The following is a 23,835-nucleotide window of genomic DNA, read 5'->3' as shown; positions in this document are numbered from 1 at the left end:
CAGAATGCACTGTGTGTAGCAAGGGCAGGATTGTTATATGAAACTTTTGCTTCATTTTAAACACACACACATACAAATACACATATATGTTCTAGGTTGTTGTGTAAAAAGTATCCCTCTCTTTGGGTGTTAAAGAACATTGTATGCCACTGATCTAGCAAATCTAAATGTTTTGATATAGGCAAATCACTTTTTAAAATTACTCTTCCTGTTCCTAGGAACACCTGACCTTTGACAGGTTGAGTCAAGTCTTAGAAGTTCATTTGTAGAAACTTCTGTCTAGCAGGGACCTGGAAGTGGATACTGGAGGGATGTAACAGAGTTAATTCAGCCTGTAACAACCCCCCACCCCACCCCACGGCCAGATACCCCTTCATCAGGGGTATGACATGCAAGAAGTCTCTGTGTTCAGGGGAGGGGGCATAGAATGTCACTGTAAGCTTTGAAGTCTCCCTGTGAACACTGTCATCATAGGCCTGCCTGCTGGTTCAGCCCTGCCTGCCCATTTGCTGCCCATCTGCCTGTACCGTCCAGCAAGAAAGGAGACAGGAATGGTCAGACTAGGTACATTGTCTGCAAACATGGCTGATTCACTTTAGGTACTGCTCTATAGCCCAGAGTCATGGTGAGGAGGGCATATACAGAAAAGGAAGAACATCATAAATTATAAAATTTTAAATATTAGGGAAAAAAGGGATGTAGACCAGAGTATATAATGACAACCTTCCTTTTCTGTTATATATAGTATAATGTGAATGAAATTAGTTTAAAGATTTTAGAAGAAGGAAATCTTGAGCCCTAAAATTTTATGATATAATTATAATGTCTGCTATCAATCTCAGTATAATTTAGACCTGATGAAAAAGAGCCAAGAGGCAGCTAATTTTGAGAGCCTGTGTTGGCAGTTTATGACATCTAAGATATCCTTTATTTTTGCCCCTAATATTTTTTTTTATTGAAGTATGATCTCTCTAGCATATCCATGACAATGTGTAATAGCAATGACAAATGAACACAGAAAACTTCCTGGAAAAACTGTGTGTGTTGAACATATTGCAAAGTGTTCTCCAAAATTGACAACTTTTAATAAAATTAAAGAGGTGCCACATGTTAGGCTTGTTCACTTTCTGAAAATTAATATATAAAGTGTATGCATTTCATCAAAATAGTAAAGCTCTGGGAGTACTTTTTCCAACAAAATAATAATTTCCCCAGAGCTATGGTTACTAGTTACTTCTCTCTAGGGAAAATTTCAAATGTAGGGAATTATTTCAGGCAGTGATTTTTCTTTTCCTAGATTTCAGAGCATGGGAAGCAGTAATAATAACTATAATTTACATAATCATAAGAAAGGTAGTACTAAAGAATGTTCTAACCATTAAACAATTGCACTCATCTCCTGTGCTAGTAAGGTCATGCTTAAAATCTTGCATGCTAGGCTTCAGCATTATGCAAACCAAGAACTTCCAGATGTCCAAACTGGGTTTAGAAAAGATAGAGGAACCAGAGATCAAATTGCCAACATTTGCTGGATCATAGAGAAAGCAAGAATATTCCAGAAAAACATCTACCTCTGTTTAATCAACTACACTAAAGCCTATGACTGTGTGGATCATAAACTGTGGAAAGCTCTTAGAGAGATGGGAATACCAGACCATCTTACCTGTCTTCTGAGAAACTTGAATGCAGGTCGAGAAGCAGCAGTTGGGACCCTGAATGGAGCAACCGATTGGTTCAAGATTGAGAAAGGAGTACAACAAGGGCTGTCTGCTGTCACCCTGTTTGTTTAGCCTATACGCTGAGCACATCATGAGAAACGCTGGGCTGGATGAGTTACAAGCTGGAATCAAGATAGGCGGGAGAAACATCAACAACACCAGATACACGGATGATACCACTCTAATGGCAGAAAGCGAAGAACTAAAGAGCCTCTTGATGAGGGTGAAGGAGAGTGAAAGAGTTGGCTGAAAACTAAATACTTAAAAAAACTAAGATCTTGGCATCTGGCCCCATTCATGGCAAACAGAAGGGGAAAAGGTGGAAGTAGTGACAGATTTCCTTTTCTTGGGCTCTAAAATCACTGTGGATGTTGACTGCAGCCATGAAATCAGAAGACTATTGCTTCTTGGCAGGAAAGCTATGACACACCTAGACAGTGGGTTGAAAAGCAGAGACATTGCCGATAAATATCCATACAGTCAAGGCTGTGGTCTTCCCAGTAGTCTTGTATGGTTGTGAGAGCTGGACCGTAAAGAAGGCAGAGCGCCAAAGAATTGATGCCTTCAAACTGTGGTGCTGGAGAAGACTCCTGAAAGTCCTGTGGACAGCAAGGAGATCAAACCAGTCAATCTTAAGGGAAATCAACCCTGAATATTTGTTGGAAGGACTGATGCTGAAGCTGAAGCTCCAGTATTTTGGTCATCTGGTGTGAACAGCTGACTCATTGGAAAATTCCCTGATGCTGGGAAGGATTGACGGCAGAAGGAGAAGAGGCTGTCAGAGGATGAGATGGCTGGATGGCATCACCAATGCAATGGACGTGAACTTGGGCAAACTTTGGGAGATGGTGAGGGACAGGGAGGCCTGGTGTGCTGCAGTCCATGGGGTCGCAAAGAGTCGGACACGACTGAGCGACTGAGCAACAACAGTCCCTGATGCTTACATTGCCCTTATTCTGCTTCTAACGTTGTTCTAAGCATATTGTATTTATTTACTCATCGAATCTTCAACAACTCTATGGGATATGGTTTTTATTTTAAGGATGAGGAATCTGGGGCACAGAGAGACTGAGACATTTGCACATGATCAGAAATGGAAGAGCCCCTGGTAGACAGTAGTGACAGAGGTGAGGATGTAAGTTTTCACTTGTAACCGTGACGCTCTACTGTCTTCCTTCATGGTTATAGTTAAGAAGCCCAAGGACCTGAGAAAGTAGATAAAGTGAGTTTTACTGTTATTTCCATTTTCAAAAAGAGAAAGCTTCAGAAATGAAGTGAGTTGCCCAAAATAATCAAGTTAGACAGTGGCAGAATCTGGGACAAAAACAGTCCTAAATGTGAATTAATAAGGCCTCTGTATTATGAAGCGTTCTTCAGAGAAAGAGAACCAATAGGGTGAGTGTGCGTGTGTATTTATTTGTTGGTTTATTATAAGGAATTGACTTACGTGATCATGGAGGCTTCCAAGTCCCAAGATCTATGGGCAAGGGGGCAGGCTGCAGATGCAGGAGAGCCAATAGTGTGAAGTGAAGTGAAAGTCGCTGGGCCAGAATATGGGAGTGGGTAGCCTTTCCCTTCTCCAAGGGATCTTCCCAACCCAGGGATCAAACCCAGGTCTCCCACATTGCAGGTGGATTCTTTACCAGCTGAGCCACAAGGGAAGCCCAAGAATACTGGAATGGGTAGCCTATCCCTCCTCCAGCAGGTCTTGCTGACCCAGAAATCAAACTGGGGTCTCCTGCATTGCAGGCGGATTTTTTTACCAACTGAGCTATAAGGGAAGCCCCATGTAAAGGCTTTCCTGGTTCAAAGGCAGTCAGGCAGGAAAGAATACTCTTTACTTAGGGAAGTATCAGCCAGTTTGTCCCACTCAGGCCTTCAGCTGATTGGTGAGGCCCTCTCACCTGAGATGGGGCTTCCCTGGTGGCTCACACAGTAAAGAATCTGCATGCAATGCAGGAGATCTTGGTTCAATCCCTAGGTTGGGAAGATCTCCTGAAGAAGGGAATGGCTACCCACTCCAGTATTCTTGCCTGGAGAATTCCATGGACAGAGGAGCCTGGCAGGCTACAGTCCATGGGGTGACACAGAGTCAGAGGCGACTGAGTGATTAACACACACACACACCCCCCTGAGAGAGGGGAATCTGTGTTATTCAGCTCATTTAAATGTTTACCTCCTCCAAAAACATCCTCATAAAAACACGCGGAGTAGTATTTGACCAAATATCTGAGTACCCTGTGGCCCAGTCAAGTTGACATATAAAATTAACCATCGGAGTCTTCAGATTCTCTTGCTGTCTTTGACTTTATTTATTTATGTATTTATTTTATTGATTGGCTTTCTCCAAACTCCCGAAAACGCCGCAGGGACCGGACTGAGCGCGGGAGGCGGGGAGGGCGACCGGAGGAGGCGCGCCGCCTGTCTTTGACTTTAAAACAGCATTTTCTCAAGACCTTCAGACCATCCCACATGACCCTCTCATCTCACTCTCCTTACATCTCACTCTCCTTACTTATCATCGGAGCTTAGAGGAGGTGGCACGGAGAGTCATCTACAGTCTGTGTGGGAGAAGATAGCGGGCGGACAGGGTAGAACTGCTGAGGGCATCTCAGACTCTGGATGGGCGTTCAGAGGCAGGAATCTGAGCATTCACCACTCAGTCCCAGCATTCCAAGCACACTCCTTTCTCTTGAAATACTTTAAACAACATTGCTTTGAAGCGCATGACCAATCAGTGGTGGTACAGGAGGTAATTTCAGCATGACAAACTGGAGCTGGAATTTGATTAGACTGCGTGGGGTGAATCCTTTGCATTTTCCTCTGACGTATGTTCTCCTGAGTACTTTTGTGCTCAGGCATGACCAGTGATTTTCATGTATGCTTGATAAAATGTATTGGTGTCCACAAGGGGGCTTCGTTTTTCTATTTTTCACTTTTTGCTTTCAATGATACTGTACATTTTGTTTTGTTGTTGTTGTTGATACCAAAAATAGAACTATTTGCTTGTTTCTGATAAGCACTTGCCATCACTGTAAAGATCTCTGAGAGCTATGGACAGTGGAGCAATGAAGGCAGCAAAGTCCAAAACGGTGACTTGGAGGCCTGAAGGCCTGGAAGGATCAAAGAGTGGGATAGTCCATTCACAAATATTTCACATCCCTCTTGAAACTCAAAACAAAGGCCTGGGTTTTTAAGTATTTGGATCATAATTTGGATATATTAGATCATTTTTCTAAATCTAACATCCTGTTTAAAAGTGAATTAAAAAAATACATCATTCCAGGTTCAAATGTTAATTTTTTCAGATATTTATTCCTTAAGCCATTGTTTATTGGGCTTTGGATCACACTGCAATCTGAATCAAGTTTGGAGACTTTGTTTTCTTGTCCCCGCCCATTTGAAGTTTCTGTTACCGAAGACTAGGCATTAAATCAGGTCTCATCAAAAGCAATGGGACTTTTAACTGAAGCAAATTTTGTTTGAGTGGAAATGGAGAACTGAGGTTACTAGCTCTTGTTTTGAGTGGCAGATTTTACATTGGTTTTGGAAGATGATATATTCTAGAGGCAAGAGGGGCAAAACAGTGTTTCACAGAATAGTAACTACAGTGGAAAACATGCTTCATCCAGCTTTTGTGTGCACCACTGGAAAAAATGAGTATCTACGAGTCACAGGAAGAGAAATGGCAGTATATTTCCAGATCAAGTTCCTGAAGAAATGAAGATAAGATTCATATATGGATTTAAAAATGTAAAAAGTGCAAGACTAGGATGATTGGGCTTAGAATTTTGTTAGGCAGTCCAGCTTGTATATTTTATAGAAACTGTAGCCTTTTCATGGATTAACTGAAAACCAAAACTTACAATTTGACATTAGGTTGATTAGTATTTCTGGTAGCTGTTAAAATTGATGTTCTTAGAGTTTGGGGCTGAAAAATCCTCTGTGGGCATATTCCAAATGCCAAGACATAGGAGCATCCATTGGCAACACAAACATTAAACAGACAAACTACGATCCCAAATTCTGGAGGAATGCTGTGGGATGAAACAGAATGTGCGGTGCATATTGTAGAATAGCCAATTCAGGTTATCAAAGGGGAAAGAGTGGGGCGGGGTAAATTAGAGTATGGGATTAACAGATACAAACTACTATACATATAATAGATAACGAGGATTTACTGCATAGCACACAGAACTATGTTCAATATCTTATAATAAGCTATAGTGGAAAATAATCTGAAAAAATACATACATATATATAACTGAATCACATTGCTGTATACCAGGAAGTAACACATTATTGTAAATCTCCTAGACTCCAATATTCTTTTTAAATTTGTGTGTGTGTGTGTGGGTGGGGGATTTTCCTTGTGACCTACAGGCTTAGTAGTTGTCGCATGCAGACTTAGTTGACCTGTGGCATACGGGATCAGTTCTCCAACCAGGGATCAAACCCTGTGTTGGAAGGTGATTAACCACTGGAACACCAGTTAAGTCCCTATACTCCAATTTTTTTTTTAAGTTAAAAAATAAAAAAGAATAGTGTCAAGAGTGATATTATACTCCAGGTGACTTTTAAGTAATATTTAAAAATCACATCCATTCTCAGAGCCAAATCTGATGAAGAAAGATGAGTAACATAAAGCTATTATTTATTGGATGGTTACTCTGTGCCAGGTAAAACTTGTTCTGAATACTTTACATGCTTTATATCACTCATTATACATAATAATTCTATTATTCCTACTTCACTAATGAGGAAATTGAGGCACAGAGAAATTGAGAAATGTGCCCAAAGTTTCATAGCTAAAGTGGCATATCATTTCTGGTAGAAAAATGTAGAAATCCTGTGTAGTTTCTGATCTCCCTTTCTCAAATTCTGTTTAGTCATAGTTAATTTCACAAACTGCATTTTCTACTGAGGAGAACAGCCTGTTAGACCAGAGCAATTACCTCCTAAATAGTTTAGGATTGAATTTTTAAAGAGTTGGTAACAAGTGTAGAAGAGGATAAGGTTCTTGTCAGAGAGCAGAGAATGACACATAAGCTTAGAAATATGCACAGTATTTTTGCGGGAGGACTTTATAAATACAGAGAGAAATGTGAAAATCTATTTAGTGTTAAAGCCACCGCCTTTAGTGTTGGTGAAATGTCACATGACCATAGGATTAGAGAAACCCCAAGCAGCACGATTCCATGAGATGTAATGTGATGTCTCAGCAAGCACTTTAAACTCAGTGGCCCCAGTGGTAAAGGACCCACCCGCCAGTGCAGGAGACAGAAGAGACACGGGTTCAATCCCTGGGTCGGGAAGATCCCCTGGAGGAGGAAATAGCAACCCATTCCAGTGTTCTTGCCTGGAGAGTCCCATGGACAGAGGAGCCTGGCAGGCCACAGTCCATGGGGTCGCAAAGAGTCGGACACGACTGAAGTGACTTTTGGGGCTTTGGGGATTTCAAAACTGAACACCTTCTCTTGCTGCCCAGATCTGCGCCTGCTGCAGCTACCCTCATTTCGGTTGATGGTGATTTGGTCCTTCTAGTTGCTGAGACCCAAACCAGGTCCTTTTCACCGTCTTCCTTCTTCTGCACCTTACTACACCTAGCTTGTTAGAAACTGTCGACAGCACCCAGAATTTCCCCGCTTCTTCCCTCCTTTCCAGTGCCCCCCACTCTCTTCTCTCTGCAGGATTATAGCACGCGTCTCCTAACTGTTGTCCTGCTTCTATCCTTGGCCTCCCACACTCTGTCCTTGACACAAGGCCACAGGGGTCTGTTACCACTAAGCTGGCCCAGGTTATGACTTACCGAAAGCCCCATGGTAATTCCTGGTTGCACTCAAGTGAAGCCCAGGTGGCCTTCAAGAGCCTGCAGGATTGACCTTGGCGGCCGTGTCGATGTGCCGCCTCCTACTCTTCAGCTTGCTAGTTCTGGCCCCGCCGCGCTGGCCTCTGCTGCTCCGCAGCCGGCCGAGGCTTGCCCGCAAGCAGGGCTGAGCTCTCTTCCTGGTTGTACTTCCCCACGTGTCCCCATGGATCCTCCCTCACCTCCTTCCAGTTCTCCTCAGATAAGCCTCCTATCTAACCTCTGAGCATCTCATGTTGCTTCATTTAAAATTTGTTTACAGTGCCTGTGACTCTCTAACAGACTGTGTCATTTATTTCTTCATTATTCCTAGCATTTCTTCCCTGTATCCCTTTATCCTCTGCTGTTGGAATGTATCCTCCATGAGGACCGGACTCTTTTGTATACTGATGTATTGCAAGCACCAGAACATTGCCTGGGATATAGCAGATGTTCAAAAAAGGATGATGTGTTGAATAATGTAAACAGATTTTAAATACAAATGGAAAAATAGAGACTGTTACTCAGAAACAACTGCAATAAGCACTCACCTGGGCTTCCCAGATGGCTCAAGTGGGAAAGAACCTGCCTGCCAATGCAGGAGATGCAGGCAGGAGACTTGGGTTTGATCCCTGGGTTGGGAAGATCCCCTGGAGAAGGAAATGGCAACCCACTCCAGTATTCTTGCCTGGAAAATCCTATGAACAGGGGAGCCTGGCAGGCTACAGTCCATGGGGTCCTGTAGACTTGGACACAACCAAGCAACGGCACACGCACACAAGCAGAGTAAACATTGCAAGGCCATGGGGACTAGGTATTTGTTTCCCGGCAAGATGGATAGGATAAAGGAGAATTTTTAAAAAATGTATTGTTTGTGTTCTGCCCTCAAATATTTAAAAGCGAATGAAATCATTTGCTTCTTAAAGTAATGAATAGAAATCCTTAAGTCAATCCTATGGGGTAGTTTCTGTGATTATTTGAGATTCCATATGGAATGCTTAGCATATACCAGCCACACAGACAGTACTTAGTAACCATCAACTTTTATTGCTTTTGTACTTTACATAAATGCATATGCAGTTTCAATAATTAGTTTTGAATAAATAACAATGAATCCTGTTTTTTTATTGAAATCTCATAAATTAAATAAACACTACAACATGCTCTGCATTTCATCTGGCATTTAATTATATGTCTGTTTTGAATTAAGACTCATCATGGTTTAAAAACGTGAGTGAGTTGCTCTAGTTTTTTTTTCTTTTAAGTCTTTGTGCAAGGGGCCGGTGTCTCATAGCTATTCAGTTTACTGGTGTTATGTGATTGGAATTTGTGCTCACAAGATGTGTGATTCTTTCTTTTTAAGGTGTGGGTGAATTCTGTCACTGAGATTACCCGTGATGAACTCTGTGCAGTGGATGGGGACTCCTCCCCACAGGACCTGGCCTACTTGGTCTCTCCACCCAGCAATGGACATTTGGCTCTCAAGTCCATTCCTGGCCGTAGCATTCAGAACTTCACCCAGGCTCAGATCAACGAGGGCCAGCTAGTGTTTGTACACAATGGTAGGTAACTGAGAAAAGCAATGTGAAACTAAAGTGCGTTTCAGTCAAAGGTTAACATGTAGTCACACCTAATAGCTGCTGACGGAAAACCACAAGCCATCTAAAAACCTTGCAGACTGTATAGTTTTTTTAAAAAGTGACACATTTTAGTAAGGCCAGTACATTTAAGCTTACATTTGAGTAAGGCCAATAATAGCAAACATCAGAGGGTACCTATAACTCATACTTGGCTTACTCACATTCTCATGTGAGGTGAAATATGTACATTTCAGATTCTTTTCCGTTATGGGTTATTGCAGTATGGGTTATTGAATATAGTTCCCTATGCCATATAGTAAGTCCTTATTGTTTATCCATTATATATAAAATAGATAAATGTAAGCTTCTCAGAGATCTTTTTCCTGACCGCCCGCTGAAATCACATCTCTTGCATTTATCGCTATCCCTTATTCTGGCTACCTTACGTTCTAGTATAGACTGATTCGTTCATTTGTGTGCTGTCTGTCTTCCCCACTAGAGTATAAGGGCTAGAAGAACAGGATCTTTCTTTTGTTTGCTCTTACATTCTCAGCACCTAAGAACAGTGACTGGAACGTAGTAGGTGCTTAATAAAAATTTGTTGTAAGAATGAAATCCTATTGATACCTATTATGTGCCGGGTAATGTTCCAAATGCTGGAATACATTGGTGAACACAACAAATGCATTTATTAAATTAATGAATATAAGGATGAATGAATGGATATAACTGTAAATCTAAGAGACCCTGATATTAAAAGGCTTTGTTTTCTTCCCTCTGGTCATCAGTAAATCAATAAGCCACATCACCACTGTACATCTGCAGGAGGGGTGATCTAGCTGGCCTCTGTTTCCTGGCTGCCCTTGACAGTGGTCAAAGAGGGCAAGCTGCCCATTCTCAGCCACAGGAGGAAGTGGGGGGAGGAGGAGTGTGAGCCTGGGGTGCATGATGGTAAAGCTAAAAGCTGTATCTTTCCAGCCACTTTTAATTACCTTCTTTGAAAATAAAGAAAACAAAGATAAAAATCTGCTAAACTCAAAGGTAGTAATTTCCTGATTATCTCTGCAGTTAAGTACAAAGAATTCCCAGATAACCTGAAAAGCATTTACTATGTGACTGCTCTTATCTAGTGGTTCCAAACCTGTAGCCTGGGGACCTGTTGGGGGTTAGTTTTATTGCAATAAAATCGTAAATCTACCCACATGTGTAAAAGCGTTGTTTCTAGACTGAATGATCTTTTCCATATGTGTTTTATTTTTTAATTGTATGCAGTTGTTCTCATTAATATAATAAAATTCATTTAAAGGGGCATTGAATTGATAGGATGTTTCTGCCAATTATGTGTGGTTTTGGTTACTAGATACTAAAAATCCAGGTATTATTAGGCAAGGGCCTAGAAGTTTTTTATCTCTATGAAAGGATTGTCATATGTTCAAAATAGTGAGACCTGCTTTAGAGACTTGCACAGAGAAAGTTTAGAATTTCTAAGACTAAGCAGTGTGCAGTGGGAAGGAGTTACTGATTGTCTGGCATGTGCTAGGCACTGCAGGAGATACAATGACAGGACCCATTTCATTTAATCAGCAAAAGTTTTCTGAGTGATTGGGAGTAAACGATCTCGTTATAGAGATGAAGAAACTGAGGCCCAGAAAGATATAACTGGTCCGACTCCAAAGCTGGGCTTTCTCTAGTAGCTGCCACCCATAGAAGGGCAGAGTAGTTTGAAGAGCTGAAGTTACTCTTTGCAGTGAAGGATTGAAATATAAATTAGCTCTTTGGATTGATTTGTTTGTCAACTACCAGGTCAATATTTGCTTTTGGCAAATAGAGAAAATAATTTCTCCTAAAAAAGCAGAAAGGAGAGTTAAAGTCAAGCTCTTTGGAGAGTCAATCCATCACATTTTCTAAATGGACCTGGAGGCAGTAATAGCCTTCAAAGTGGCAGGAGCCCAGCTGCAGATGAGCCACTTGCTGAAACCAGCTGGTTCTCCCTGCTACATCTGTCCCTCAGCAGCCCCAAACAAAGGCTTAGGTTTAGTTAGTCTCTCTTAGCATTTATATCTGCAAAGTGCTCCGCCATTAATCTAATTCATTATTCCACATAACAACCTAAGTAGGTCGATACAGCCAAGAAGTGGGGGGATAAATGATTTGAGGTTGCCCTTCTGAAAGTACTGTTAGGTCAGGAGAATCTAAGGTTATACAATAAAATCCACAGGTCACTTTCATGTTTCCCTCCCTCTGTCTGTTTGGTCATAATTTGTATGCTAGTCAGTGTACCTAGTACACTATTCTAGTATTCGTTTTGCTATAATTCCTTTGGATTCCATTTACATTTTGTTACCGAATTCATGAAATGTTCAAACTGCCTAATAGCAGAAAACATTTTCTCCATAGTTTCACATTTAATTAAATACAGCTTTCAAAGTGCTATTTCTAGTAAAAAGGAGCAAACAAACAAAAATAATATTTGGCTGTGCGCCTCTGTTCTAAATTAAGCAGACCCAGAATTCTTTTCCTCTGTTTTTTTTTAAATATGGTGACTCCAGTGTATTGGAAAAAATGTTTAAAGGCTGTAACCTTTTATTTTGAGGAGTCAGAATTCTCTGGGTTTGCTTAAATAACAGAGACTTAAGAGAAGGTTAAGTCATCAACCGCCTTTTATTAAATCATGTTATTAAGGGAGTACTTGTAGGTAATTGCAGATCCTGATCATGCCTCCTTTGTTCCTTGCCACATGTCCCTGAGGGCAACGAGGAGGGCATTTCTACCCATTACATGATGCAGAGACCTGTGGGCTGCACATTTACTCCTGGATGAACTATTTCAAAAGGCAAGGGGACTGTGATTGTCATGCTCTCTGCGTGATGATCTTGCCTGGTGTTTTGGGAATCAGACCGGTAAAGTACTCGGGGGAACAGGATCAATAGGGGGCCCGGCCCAACTTCTATTTCACACATAAGTTAATTTATAACTTTGTTGATGTCACTGATCTCTTAACAGAAGTATGAGAGTAGAATTGTCTTCTTGCAGGAATTTAACAAAACTGGGGCTGAGTCTTTCTCCATTTTTTCTCTTTCCCCTCTTAGCAGGAAACAGAGATAGATGAATAATGGGAAAGTATTTGGGGGGAGGGGCTGTGTTATTTAATTCCCTCTAGTTTTGATTTTCATTATCATCAAGTGTTATCAATAGTTCAGAAACTGCTAAGGGATGCATGTGTGTGTGGCATCCTTGTATTACTTTTACTGGTATAAATTGACTCCAAGATAATAAAATACAGGTAATCAACATGTCTGAAATTTCTTTTTTTAATTTCTTGGAGGTGACATCTTTGCTTTCTTTTATTACTTTCAGGAGAGGATGAGGTGGGAATATGCATTTTAGACCTTTATTGGTATTCTTTTCATTTTGTGTTTTGGCAGTATTTGATTTGATCTTGGTGACCGTAGTAACTAACTCTCAAATTGATAGGAGTAGCTTTGGAGGGAGATTAGGTGGGAGAGAAGGTGAAAGTGGGTGGCTTTTGCAAAATGACCAGACTGACCAGAGTGTAATTTCTTCTTTTGAAGGAGCAATGTCAGGAGGCTTTAATTTTCAGGTTACTGATGGTTTGAACTTTGCACCACGACAAATTTTTAGCATCACAGCTCGAGCTCTGATCATTAGCTTGGAAGTAAACAGAGGACTGAGCATCTTCCCAGGTAAGATTTTAACTTCATTGAGTGTTTGGGTTTAAGTGTTTTTCAATTAATAAATTGAAATATCATTTAATATAATATCTTTATAAATATAGAAAGTTCTACCTGCATGGTATAAAGTATTATCTTTTACTATAGAATGACTTTAACAACAGTTACAAAGTCCCAAAAAGGATTGTCTCTTTGCAGGAATTTAACAGAAGTAAGGCTGGGTATCCCCCACCCCGTCCCTCCTCTTTCCTGTTCCTCAGAAGAGGGCATGCTGGTGAAGGGCAATGGGGGAAGCAGTTTTTATGGTCCATGTACACTTTTTTCCTGTACTAGCCTTAAGTTCAGTTCAGTTCAGTCGCTCGGTCGTGTCCAACTCTTTGTGACCCCATGAATCGCAGCACGCCAGGCCTCCCTGTCCATCACCAACTCCCGGAGTTCACTGAGACTCACGTCCATTGAGTCAGTGATGCCATCCAGCCATCTCATTCTCTGTCGTCCCCTTCTCCTCCTGCCCCCAATCCCTCCCAGCATCAGGGTCTTTTCCAATGAGTCAACTCTTCGCATGAGGTGGCCAAAGTCCTGGAGTTTCAGCTTTAGCATCAGTCCTTCCAAAGAAATCCCAGGGCTGATCTCCTTCAGAATGGACTGGTTGGATCTCCTTGCAGTCCAAGGGACTCTCAAGAGGCTTCTCCAACACCACAGTTCAAACGCATCAATTCTTCAGTGCTCAGCCTTCTTCGCAGTCCAACTCTCACATCCATACATGACCACTGGAAAAACCATAGCCTTGACTAAATGGACCTTTGTTGGCAAAGTAATGTCTCTGCTTTTGAATATGCTATCTAGGTTGGTCATAACTTTCCTTCCAAGGAGTAAGCGTCTTTTAAATTTATGGCTGCAATCACCATCTGTAGTGATTTTGGAGCCTAAAAAAATACAGTCTGCCACTGTTTCCACTGTTTCCCCATCTATTTGCCATGAAGTGATGGGACCAGATGCCATGATCTTCGTTTTCTGAATGTTGAGTTTTAAGCCAACTTTTTCACTCTCCTCTTTCACTTTCATCAAGAGGCTTTTTAGTTCCTTTTCACTTTCTGCCATAAGGGTGGTGTCATCTGCATATCTGAGGTTATTGATATTTCTCCCAGCAATCTTGATTCCAGCTTGTGCTTCTTCCAGCCCAGCGTTTCTCATGATGTACTTTGCATAGAAGTTAAATAAGCAGGGTGACAATATACAGCCTTGACGTACTCCTTTTCCTGTTTGGAACCAGTCTGTTGTTCCATGTCCAGTTCTAACTGTTGCTTCCTGATCTGCATACAAATTTCTCAAGAGGCAGGTCAGGTGGTCTGGTATTCCCATCTCTTTCAGAATTTTCCACAGTTTATTGTGATCCACACAGTCAAAGGCATAGTCAATAAAGCAGAAAGAGATGTTTTCTGGAACTCTCTTGCTTTTTCCATGATCCAGCGGATGTTGGCAATTTGGTCTCTGTTCCTCTGCCTTTTCTAAAACCAGCTTGAACATCTGGAAGTTCATGGTTCACATATAGGATCCTTAAAGAAGCAGGAGAGCTTCTGTAATGAGTATCTAGATCTTGGGGTTTTCTTTTTTTTTTTTTTTTTAATATAAAAACCTTGTGTATCAGGGGACCAGCGGTTCTTACTTTGAGGCCCTGCAGCCTTTGAACTGGTTTTTGCCAAAAATTTCAGCTTGGCTGAGATGGAGAGATGTAAGTGAGCATCTCTGACTCAAAACCCTCACTGCAAGGATAGAACAAGGTTTTACCCAATGGCGAGGGTAATGAAAGAGGAGGAAAAAAATTTAAAGCTTGTTATTTCCCTCCAAAAGCGCTGAGGTAGATGGCACAGGAAATAATAACATTTTACATTACAATTTTAAAAAACCCTGTGTATTATAACTTGTTTAACTGATATACATTATCAGTAATGCTGCAGTCCATTGGATTGCAAAGAGTCAGACGTGAATTGGCGACTGAACAACAGCAGCAGTGTTATCAGTAAAATATAAACATTGATCATTTCAATAATATGGTCACTCCATGGTTACTCTAGCCAGTTGTTCTCAACCATTGTGAAGCTTTAAAAAATACCAGTGTCTCAGCCTCACCAATTGAATGGGAATCTTTGGACTAGGTCCTGGCCACCATTTTGTTTTAAGTTTCAGGTGGTCCTGAAGTACAACCAGGACTGCGATCATGGGGCTAGTGGTGTTCTAGTCTTTTAATCGTTATATCTGTGTGAGATAGGTGATGTATTCACAGCAAGTTGGCAGAATTTGTGGCTTAAAGAGATGATATACCTTGATTGTGCAACCAGGAAATAGATAAAGCTTGCTGCTGCTGGTAAGTCGCTTCAGTCCTGTCCACCTCTGTGCGACCCCATAGACGGCAGCCCACCAGGCTCCCCCAACCCTGGGATTCTCCAGGCAAGAACACTGGAGTGGGTTGCCATTTCCTTCTCCAATGTATGAAAGTGAGAAGTGAAAGTGAAGCCACTCAGTCGTGTCCAGCTCTTCTCGACCCCATGGACTGCAGCCTACCAGGCTCCTCCGTCCATGGGATTTTTCAGGCAAGAGTACTGGAGTGGGTTGCCATTGCCTTCTCCAAGATAAAGCTTACATACCTCTAAATAAACCTAGAGAAAAATCACTGTTCATAACTTTCAAAAAAAAAATTTTTTTTTGAAATTTTTAGGTGCCTTAAGCATTTGAGCTCACAAAAAGAATCTTTATCAAAATCTAACTGAAGATATGTTAACCTGGATTCTTCTCTTCTAAAACCTTTTTATATTCCGTAATTTTTCTCTGAAAAGTGCAATGCTTCTATCCTTTTTCAAGGCAATTAGAGTGTCATTTGGTGTTTTAAAAAATAAGCAAACTGCTACACCCTAATATTTTGGAAAAAAAATACAGCCATCTATTAAAAAGAGGGTCTAAACTTAGAGTAAATCTGGTTGCTGCAAAAGATTAAATACCTTTCATCTATTCTCGCTAAACCCTGGTTTGTGACTGAAGACAGTTTTATTGGATTCAAGGGGAGTTATAGCCACTGTAGCTTAGAAAGTTTCAAGTTTCTGGCACCTGTTTTACTGAATATTAATTTAGCAAAAAAAAACATGTTAAAATATCTCTTGTCACCCTTGTGGAACTCTGCAAAACATAGAGTAACCGTGGACACAGCCCTGAGTAACCATCCCCTTTCCCTTTCCGACATGCACTGCATCTGCCCTACTCTGGCCTCCCTGCATCCTGTATCTAAGAACCCTCCGCCAGAACTTTACATTATCCTCAGATGCCAAAGTGAGTTGTTTCCTTTTCCAGCTCCCCCTAGCCTGTTAGGTCTGTTATTCTTGGTTCTCTGTCATTCTCTATCCCCAGACCATGACTTATATCCAACTCCAGCCCCTGGTCAGTAGGAAGGAAGATGAATTTTCGTGTACGTTTCCATCAGTTGATTCTTAACATTTGATCTGATCTTGGGTGGGTGTGGAATGAGAATGAGGGAGTCATAGATTTTAGAGATGGGGTGGACATTATGGGTCCCTTGGTCCAGTTGTTCTTGGCATTCTTCCTACCCTAATGTCCCCAAGTAGCAGTGGCCCCTCTGTTCTGCATCAGAATTCCTGGATGTGGGCTGTGGTTCTGAAGACCACACGGCCTCATCCTCTCTCCAGAGGCATAGTTGAGTCTTGCTCAGCCTGGCTCTGCTGCAGCCTCCTGAGGATATTGGTCCCTGATGCTGTGTAAAGCTGCAGGGGTGATGATGACAGATGCCTGATGCTGAGAGCAGGCCTTGAGTGACCTCTGCCTCCTCCATCTATTAGCCAGCCCTTTGGCGGGGGAAGGAGTTGGGGGACTCTCTGTGTCCCACCTCTGGTGTGGCTCCAGGTGTCAGCTGTCAGCTACTGTAGCTCTTGTCAGACTCAAGTTGACCTATATGTTCTGAAATATTGGAGACAGTTTATTCCTTTTTATAGAGCTATGGACTTCATAGAACTGTAATAGGAGAAAATCTATTTCTATTATAGGACAGTATCAATAGATACTATTGATACCTGTGTTTTTATAGTGTTTTGTATCTTTTTAATCTACTGAACTGGGTTGTTATAAAGATTTAAACAAAATAATGTGTTTAAAAGCAAATTTTGATCATCTTTATTTGGCACATAAGTAACTGAGACGTGGGCAGGTTCAAAGTCAGGTAACTGATAGGAATCGTAAGCCTCGAGACGAAGCGCTGACACGACCCCCAAACCTTGTGCTCGGATCACAGTATCTGTTCTTTCTGTGTGTGCCTGTGTTCCAGGACTGCCTCTATATTAGAATATCAGCTCCCTGAGAATAAGACCATCATGGTGGCTGCTTCGTTTGTCCCCTTCTTAATGTTATTGATGGATTGATACACACAACCAGGAAAAGGTGCAGAGCAATTTAATAAGCAGCAGTGCTTATGTGGAAATGTTGTATGTTTTACTCTCTTGGATTATTAAAATATTATAGCCCAGCATTAGTCAATTTTTTTTTTCAATCACTCCCACTGAGCTCATACCAGTTGGCTTTTCATCATCACCCCAGCAGACTTGGGCCATGCTGTTCTGCCTCCTTTGTATACTGCCTTAAAAAGCGGCCCTGGCTTGAGACTTGTGAGAATTTGTAGGGTAAGCCAAAATAGTTATAAAAATACTTACTGAGTGAATGTTTGAAGGTTAGTTATAATTTGTGTTGTTGTTACTGTTTAGTTGTTAAGTCGTATCCGACTATTTTGTGACCCCATGGACTGTAGCCTGCCAGGCTCCTCTGTCCATGAGATTCTCCAGGCAAGAATACTGGAGTGGGTTGCCATTTCCTTCTCCAAGGATCTTCCTGACCCAGGGATCAAACTGGCATCTCCTGCATTGCAGGCAGATTTTTTACCACTGAGTCACCTGGGAAGCCCAGTTATAATTTGTATGCCCTGCCAAATTTGAAAAGTCAATCTTTAACTCAATTATTTTAAAATAGGAAGAGCTGTAGTTCTAAACAGACTTTTTGGTTGTCAACTAAGAAAGTAAACTTAATGTATATTTTCTTTATTATTTTGTATATAAGTATCAGTTCAGTTCAGTTGCTCAGTCATGTCCGACTCTCTGTGACCCCATGAATCTCAGCACGCCAAATACACATACATATATAGGTGTGTGTATACTTATACATGTATTCTATTTCTTTCAGAAAAAATTGTTCCCCAGAAAGGAATTTTGTAACCAGTTTTTCACCTTGAATGCCACCATTGAATGTGTTTATATTTAGTTTTAGCATGTTGGAACATACTGTGGCCTTAGGTTCTAGTCTTTCTGCGTATCTAAGTTAAACCTGGCTCTTTTACAAAGAGTGTAGAGGGGGGTGTTGACCTTGAGAGTTTTGTCAGACTGGTTTGGAATATAAGCTTGCACAGACCTAGAGTTAAGTAACTGAGCAGTGAAGGATATTCATAGCAAACTGTGTGACCTCAGTCCCCTTGGGGTTTGGTTATGCTATGGAGGGAATCATGTCTCACCAATGGGCCATCTGTCCTGCATGATGGGAATTGAGGGAGAGAAGAAAGCAGAAGGAAGTCACAGCATGTTGCTAAAGGGTTTGGAGCAGAGATTTATAAAATCTTTTAGTCAGATGGTCTTGAAACACTGAATTGAATATTGTAAGACTTAGTGGGAGATAACCAAGAGCTTTAAGAAAAGACTGTCAGTCCTCAAGGCAAAAATTAAAGACTTAACTCGTTGGGGAAATAAGAGATTTACACTCAGGAGTATAGTAATCATGCAAAATATATTATCCTAAGTGTCCAGTGAGGGTGCAGCCTGGTGAACTCCTTGAGTTTGGGGGAGGAAAATTTCCCATAGGCAACAATGGGGAGGGAGGTCTTGTTGGCCAGATGGGTCTTAAGCTGCCTCTTCAGAGTGAGCAGCATTGTGATGGTGGGAACAGAGAGGGGAGAGGTTACCAGTGAGGACAGCATGATGCAGAGGCAAAGCCCAGGGAGGAGGCAGGCTGTGTCTGGAAGGTGGAGAGCTGCATCTATCAGATTTCCTGAATCATTCATCACATTTCCTAACTCAGGGGTCATTTTAACTGAGCTCAAAGTATTGGATTGGCCAAAAAGTTCATTTCGGTTGTAGCATCTTACAGAAAAACCGAAATGAACATTTTTGCCAACTCAATAGTATGATATAGGCAATATGGTGAGTGCCAACTTTCTAATAATACTGACTTCAGAGTCAGTGAGATCTACATTTAACCATTAGGCAAGGTGCTTAACCTTATCATCCCTTCTTAGCGATGAGGAAAAAAATACATACATCTTAGGAGTTACATGACATCTACATGAAAAGGCAGGACTGGGTCCGTGCTGTTTCCTGGTATATCTCCGTTCCTTATTAGAGGGCTTGTTGCATACACAGCATTTGATAATGTCCGTTGAAGGAATGCACAAGACCTCCTAGCCCAAGGGGCCATGAAACTCTTGCTGTTATGGTGGTGGTTGTTTTTCATGAAGCAAACATCATAGGATATGAGTATGTTTGAGAACTGCTATACTTAAAAGAAGGGCAAAAAGAAATCTTTACTCCAAGACTTAGAGTCTTCAACATGCCAACTTGCTTTTGAAATCGCCATGAGGTACATGTAGAGTGGGAGCTTGCCAAACAGATATGGTTACAGTGCCCTTTTATTACCACACTCCTGGTAGGGCAGTTCTTCTATAGAATATAAATTTAGGTGGGACTTTAGTGAAATCTTGCCCAAATTAAGTGCTTGAAGCTAACTGATGAAAATATCAATGCTTGGATGAAAGAAGGTGGGATTGGGGGAAAGTGATGTTTGGCTCTTGGTGAATTGGGCTGCGTGGTCAGAGATGCTCATCAGGCATTTGCAGCAGGGAGCCAGCTAGTCTTGCTGACTGAGCATGCTCTGGGTGACTGCTGACTAGGAACTGGACACCCTCCTGGGTTAGGAAGCTGGACGAGGGAATGAGGGATTAATATACTCTGGCTGGGCAAGAAGTACTCTTGACCTGGGACATCTCTGGTGGGCCCTCTACCCAAAAAGACTTTTTGAAATTGACCTGTCTGGTGATCCAGAGGCTAAGACTCTGCCCTTCCAGTGCAGGAGGCTCAGGTTCAGTCCCTGGTCAGGGAACTAGATCCCACATGCTTCAACTAAAGATAAATAAAACGTTTGTTTTTTTTTTTTAAAGAGCCCTCCCACCAACTCCCCCTTCACCTGCCAAAGATAATCCTTGAGGTGAAGGAATAAATGAAAAGATAAGAGTCTGATTTCATTAAGGAAATAATTAAGAAAGCACAGTGTTAAAAGTTCCAAAGAAAAATTGAAGATGAGAAGAAGTTGGATGTTGGGGTGCCAGAGACTGCACACAAAAGAGATATAATCCACCTGACAAGAGGGGGGACCCTTGCTTGACAGGTAATAGAGAATGGGCCTCAGTTATGACTTCATGTAACATTGACTGAATGTACAGAATAATTCTTCTTGGCCTCCCCAGGATGACCTCATTGCCTGGGTCCCCAGTTCCAGAAGCTAAAAGGTAGCAGTGACTTTCAGCAGCAAGAACTATAGCAATACAGGAGGCAATTAAAGCATACTTGTGTGTGTGTGTACCAAGGCAGTCCTGACTTTGGGGCAGAACTGTGTTCCTGAGGCTTATATTTCCAGGTACTTCTGCCTCCTCTCAGGGGCCCCAGGGCCTAGTGCCTATCCCCAGAAAACTCAGATATTTTATTTTACTTTATTATGTTTATCTTGTCTTGTTTTATTGTATCTTATTTTAGTCTTTTGTTTGGTAGCTTTATAAAGGTATAATTGACAAAAATTGTAAGATATCTGAAATATATAATGTGATGATTTGGTGTATGTGTACACTGTGAAAGGATCCTTCCCAAATCAAGCTAATGAATACATTCATCTCTTCCTATGTTTACTTTTTTCTTTTCACTTTTACTCCCTTAGCAAGTATCGATTGTACAATGAAGTGTTATTTACTATAATCACCATGCTGTACAGTAGATCTTCAGACCTTATTTATCTTATAACTGAAAGTTTGTACCCTTTTACCAAACTCTCCCCCATTTCCTTCACCCCCAGCCCCTGGCAACCACTTTCCAATCTCTGTTTCTGAGTTTGACTTAAAAAAAATTCCACATATAAGTGATACCATTCAGTATTTGTCTTTGTCTGGCTTGTTTCACATTAGCCTAATGCCCTCTGGCTTCATCCATAATGACAGGATTTCCTTCTTTTTTAAGGCTAAATACTATTCCAGAGTGTGTGTGTGTGTGTGTGTGTGTGTGTGTTCACTGTGTAGCTCAGTTGGTAAAGAATCCTCCTGCAACGTAAGAGACCCAGGTTTGATTCCTGGGTCAGGAAGATCCCCTGGAGAAGGGATAGGCTACCCACTCCAGTGTTCTTGGGCTTCCTTGGTGACTCAGATAGGTCCTCCTATTTAAGTCCACGAACATATGGACACCTTATCTTTGACAAAGGAGGCAAGAATATACAATGGATTAAAAACAATCTCTTTAACAAGTGGTGCTGGGAAGACTGGTCAACCATTTGTAAAAGAATGAAACTAGAACACTTTCTAACACCATACACAAAAATAAACTCAAAATGGATTAAAGATCTCAACGTAAGACCAGAAACCATAAAACTCCTAGAGGAGAACATAGGCAAAACACTCTCCGACATACATCACAGCAGGATCCTCTATGACCCACCTCCCAGAATATTGGAAATAAAAGCAAAAATAAACAAATGGGACCTAATTAAACTTAAAAGCTTCTGCACAACAAAGGAAACTATTAGCAAGGTGAAAAGGCAGCCTTCAGAATGGGAGAAAATAATAGCAAATGAAGCAACTGACAAACAACTAATCTCAAAAATATACAAGCAACTCCTACAGCTCAACTCCAGAAAAATAAATGACCCAATCAAAAAATGGGCCAAAGAACTAAATAGACATTTCTCCAAAGAAGACATACAGATGGCTAACAAACACATGAAAAGATGCTCAACATCACTCATTATCAGAGAAATGCAAATCAAAACCACTATGAGGTACCATTTCACGCCAGTCAGAATGGCTGCGATCCAAAAGTCTACAAGCAATAAATGCTGGAGAGGGTGTGGAGAAAAGGGAACCCTCTTACACTGTTGGTGGGAATGCAAACTAGTACAGCCACCATGGAGAACAGTGTGGAGATTCCTTAAAAAACTGGAAATAGAACTGCCTTATGATCCAGCAATCCCACTGCTGGGCATACACACTGAGGAAACCAGAAGGGAAAGAGACACGTGTACCCCAATGTTCATCACAGCACTGTTTATAATAGCCAGGACATGGAAGCAACCTAGATGCCCATCAGCAGATGAATGGATAAGAAAGCTGTGGTACATATACACAATGGAGTATTACTCAGCCATTAAAAAGAATACATTTGAATCAGTTCTAATGAGGTGGATGAAACTGGAGCCTATTATACAGAGTGAAGTAAGCCAGAAAGAAAAACACCAATACAGTATACTAATGTATATATATGGAATTTAGAAAGATGGTAACAATAACCCTGTGTACGAGACAGCAAAAGAGACACTGATGTATAGATCAGTCTTATGGACTCTGTGGGAGAGGGAGAGGGTGGGGAGATTTGGGAGAATGGCATTGAAACATGTATAATATCATGTATGAAACGAGTCGCCAGTCCAGGTTCGATGCACGATACTGGATGCTTGGGGCTGGTGCACTGGGACGACCCAGAGGGAGGGTATGGGGAGGGAGGAGGGAGGAGGGTTCAGGATGGGGAACACAGGTATACCTGTGGCGGATTCATTTCCATATTTGGCAAAACTAATACAATATTGTAAAGTTTAAAAATAAAATAAATAAATAAATAAAATGAGTTAAAGATTGACTTTTCAAATTAGGCAGGGCATACAAATTATAACTGGGCTTCCCTGGTGACTCAGATAATAAAGAATCCACTTGCAATATGGGAGACCTGAGTTGAATCCTTGGGTTGGGAAGATCCCTTGGAGGAAAGCGTGGCAACCTACTCCAGCATTCTTGCCTGGAGAATCCCCATGGACAGAGGAGCCTGGTAGGCTACAGTCCATAAGGTCGCAGAGTCAGACATGACTGAGCAACTAAGCACAGCACAGTGTATGTGTATGTGTGTGTGTGTATATATGTGTGTGTGTGTGTATATATATATGTATGTATGTGTATATATATCACATTTTACAACATTTTTTTGATCTATTCATCCACTGATTGACATTTAAGTTGTCTCTATACCTTGACTATTTTGAATAATGCTGCAACAAACATGGGAGTACAGATTTTCCTTTGAGATAATGAATTTGTTTCCTTTGAATGCATACCCAGAGGTGGGGTTTCTGGATCATATGGTAGTTCTACTTTTAATTTCTTAAGGAAACTCTGTACTGTTTTCCATGGTGACTGCATCAATTTACATTCCCATCAGCCGTGCACAAGGGTTCTGTTCTCTTTTCTCCACATCCCTCACTAGCATTTGTGACTTCATGTCTTTTTGTTAATGGGCATCCTGACAGGTATGAGGTGATATCTTATTGTGGTTTTGACTTGCATTTCCCTGATGGTTAGCATTGATGAACACCTTTCCTTGTACCTGTTGCCTATTTGTAAGTCTTCTTGGGAAAAATGTCTATTTAAGTCATTTGCCCATTTTAAAATTGGGTTATTTGGGGATTTTTCTACTAAGTTGTATAGATCCTTGTATATTTTGGATATTAACCCTTTATCAGAGATGTGGTTTGCAAGTATTTTCTCCCATTCCACAGGTTGCCTTTTCATCTTGTTGATGGTTTTCTTTGCTGAGTGGAGGAAATTTTGTTTATTTTTTGTTTTGTTGTCTGCTATTTTAAAGGGAACCTTAGTTAATTAAAGC

The 23,835-nt window shown here is 41.2% G+C and overlaps 1 protein-coding gene across 2 annotated transcripts in view; it reads left to right on the top strand.

Annotated features, from left to right (window-relative positions):
- The window catches only part of LOC138984181 (chondroitin sulfate proteoglycan 4-like), a 73,069-nt gene that overhangs the window by 26,906 nt on the left and 22,328 nt on the right, over positions 1-23,835 (top strand). For both annotated transcript variants that reach the window (XM_070357490.1, XM_070357491.1), the window contains exons 6-7: positions 8,927-9,125; positions 12,716-12,847. In XM_070357490.1, coding sequence (XP_070213591.1) covers positions 8,927-9,125; positions 12,716-12,847 — 331 coding nt within the window. The remainder of the gene's footprint in view (positions 1-8,926; positions 9,126-12,715; positions 12,848-23,835) is intronic.

The sequence above is a fragment of the Bos mutus genome, chromosome 20 (assembly GCF_027580195.1).
Source record: "Bos mutus isolate GX-2022 chromosome 20, NWIPB_WYAK_1.1, whole genome shotgun sequence".
NCBI lineage: Eukaryota > Metazoa > Chordata > Mammalia > Artiodactyla > Bovidae > Bos > Bos mutus.
Note: the sequence above shows the minus strand (reverse complement) of the source record. Positions and strands in the feature narration are given on the sequence as shown.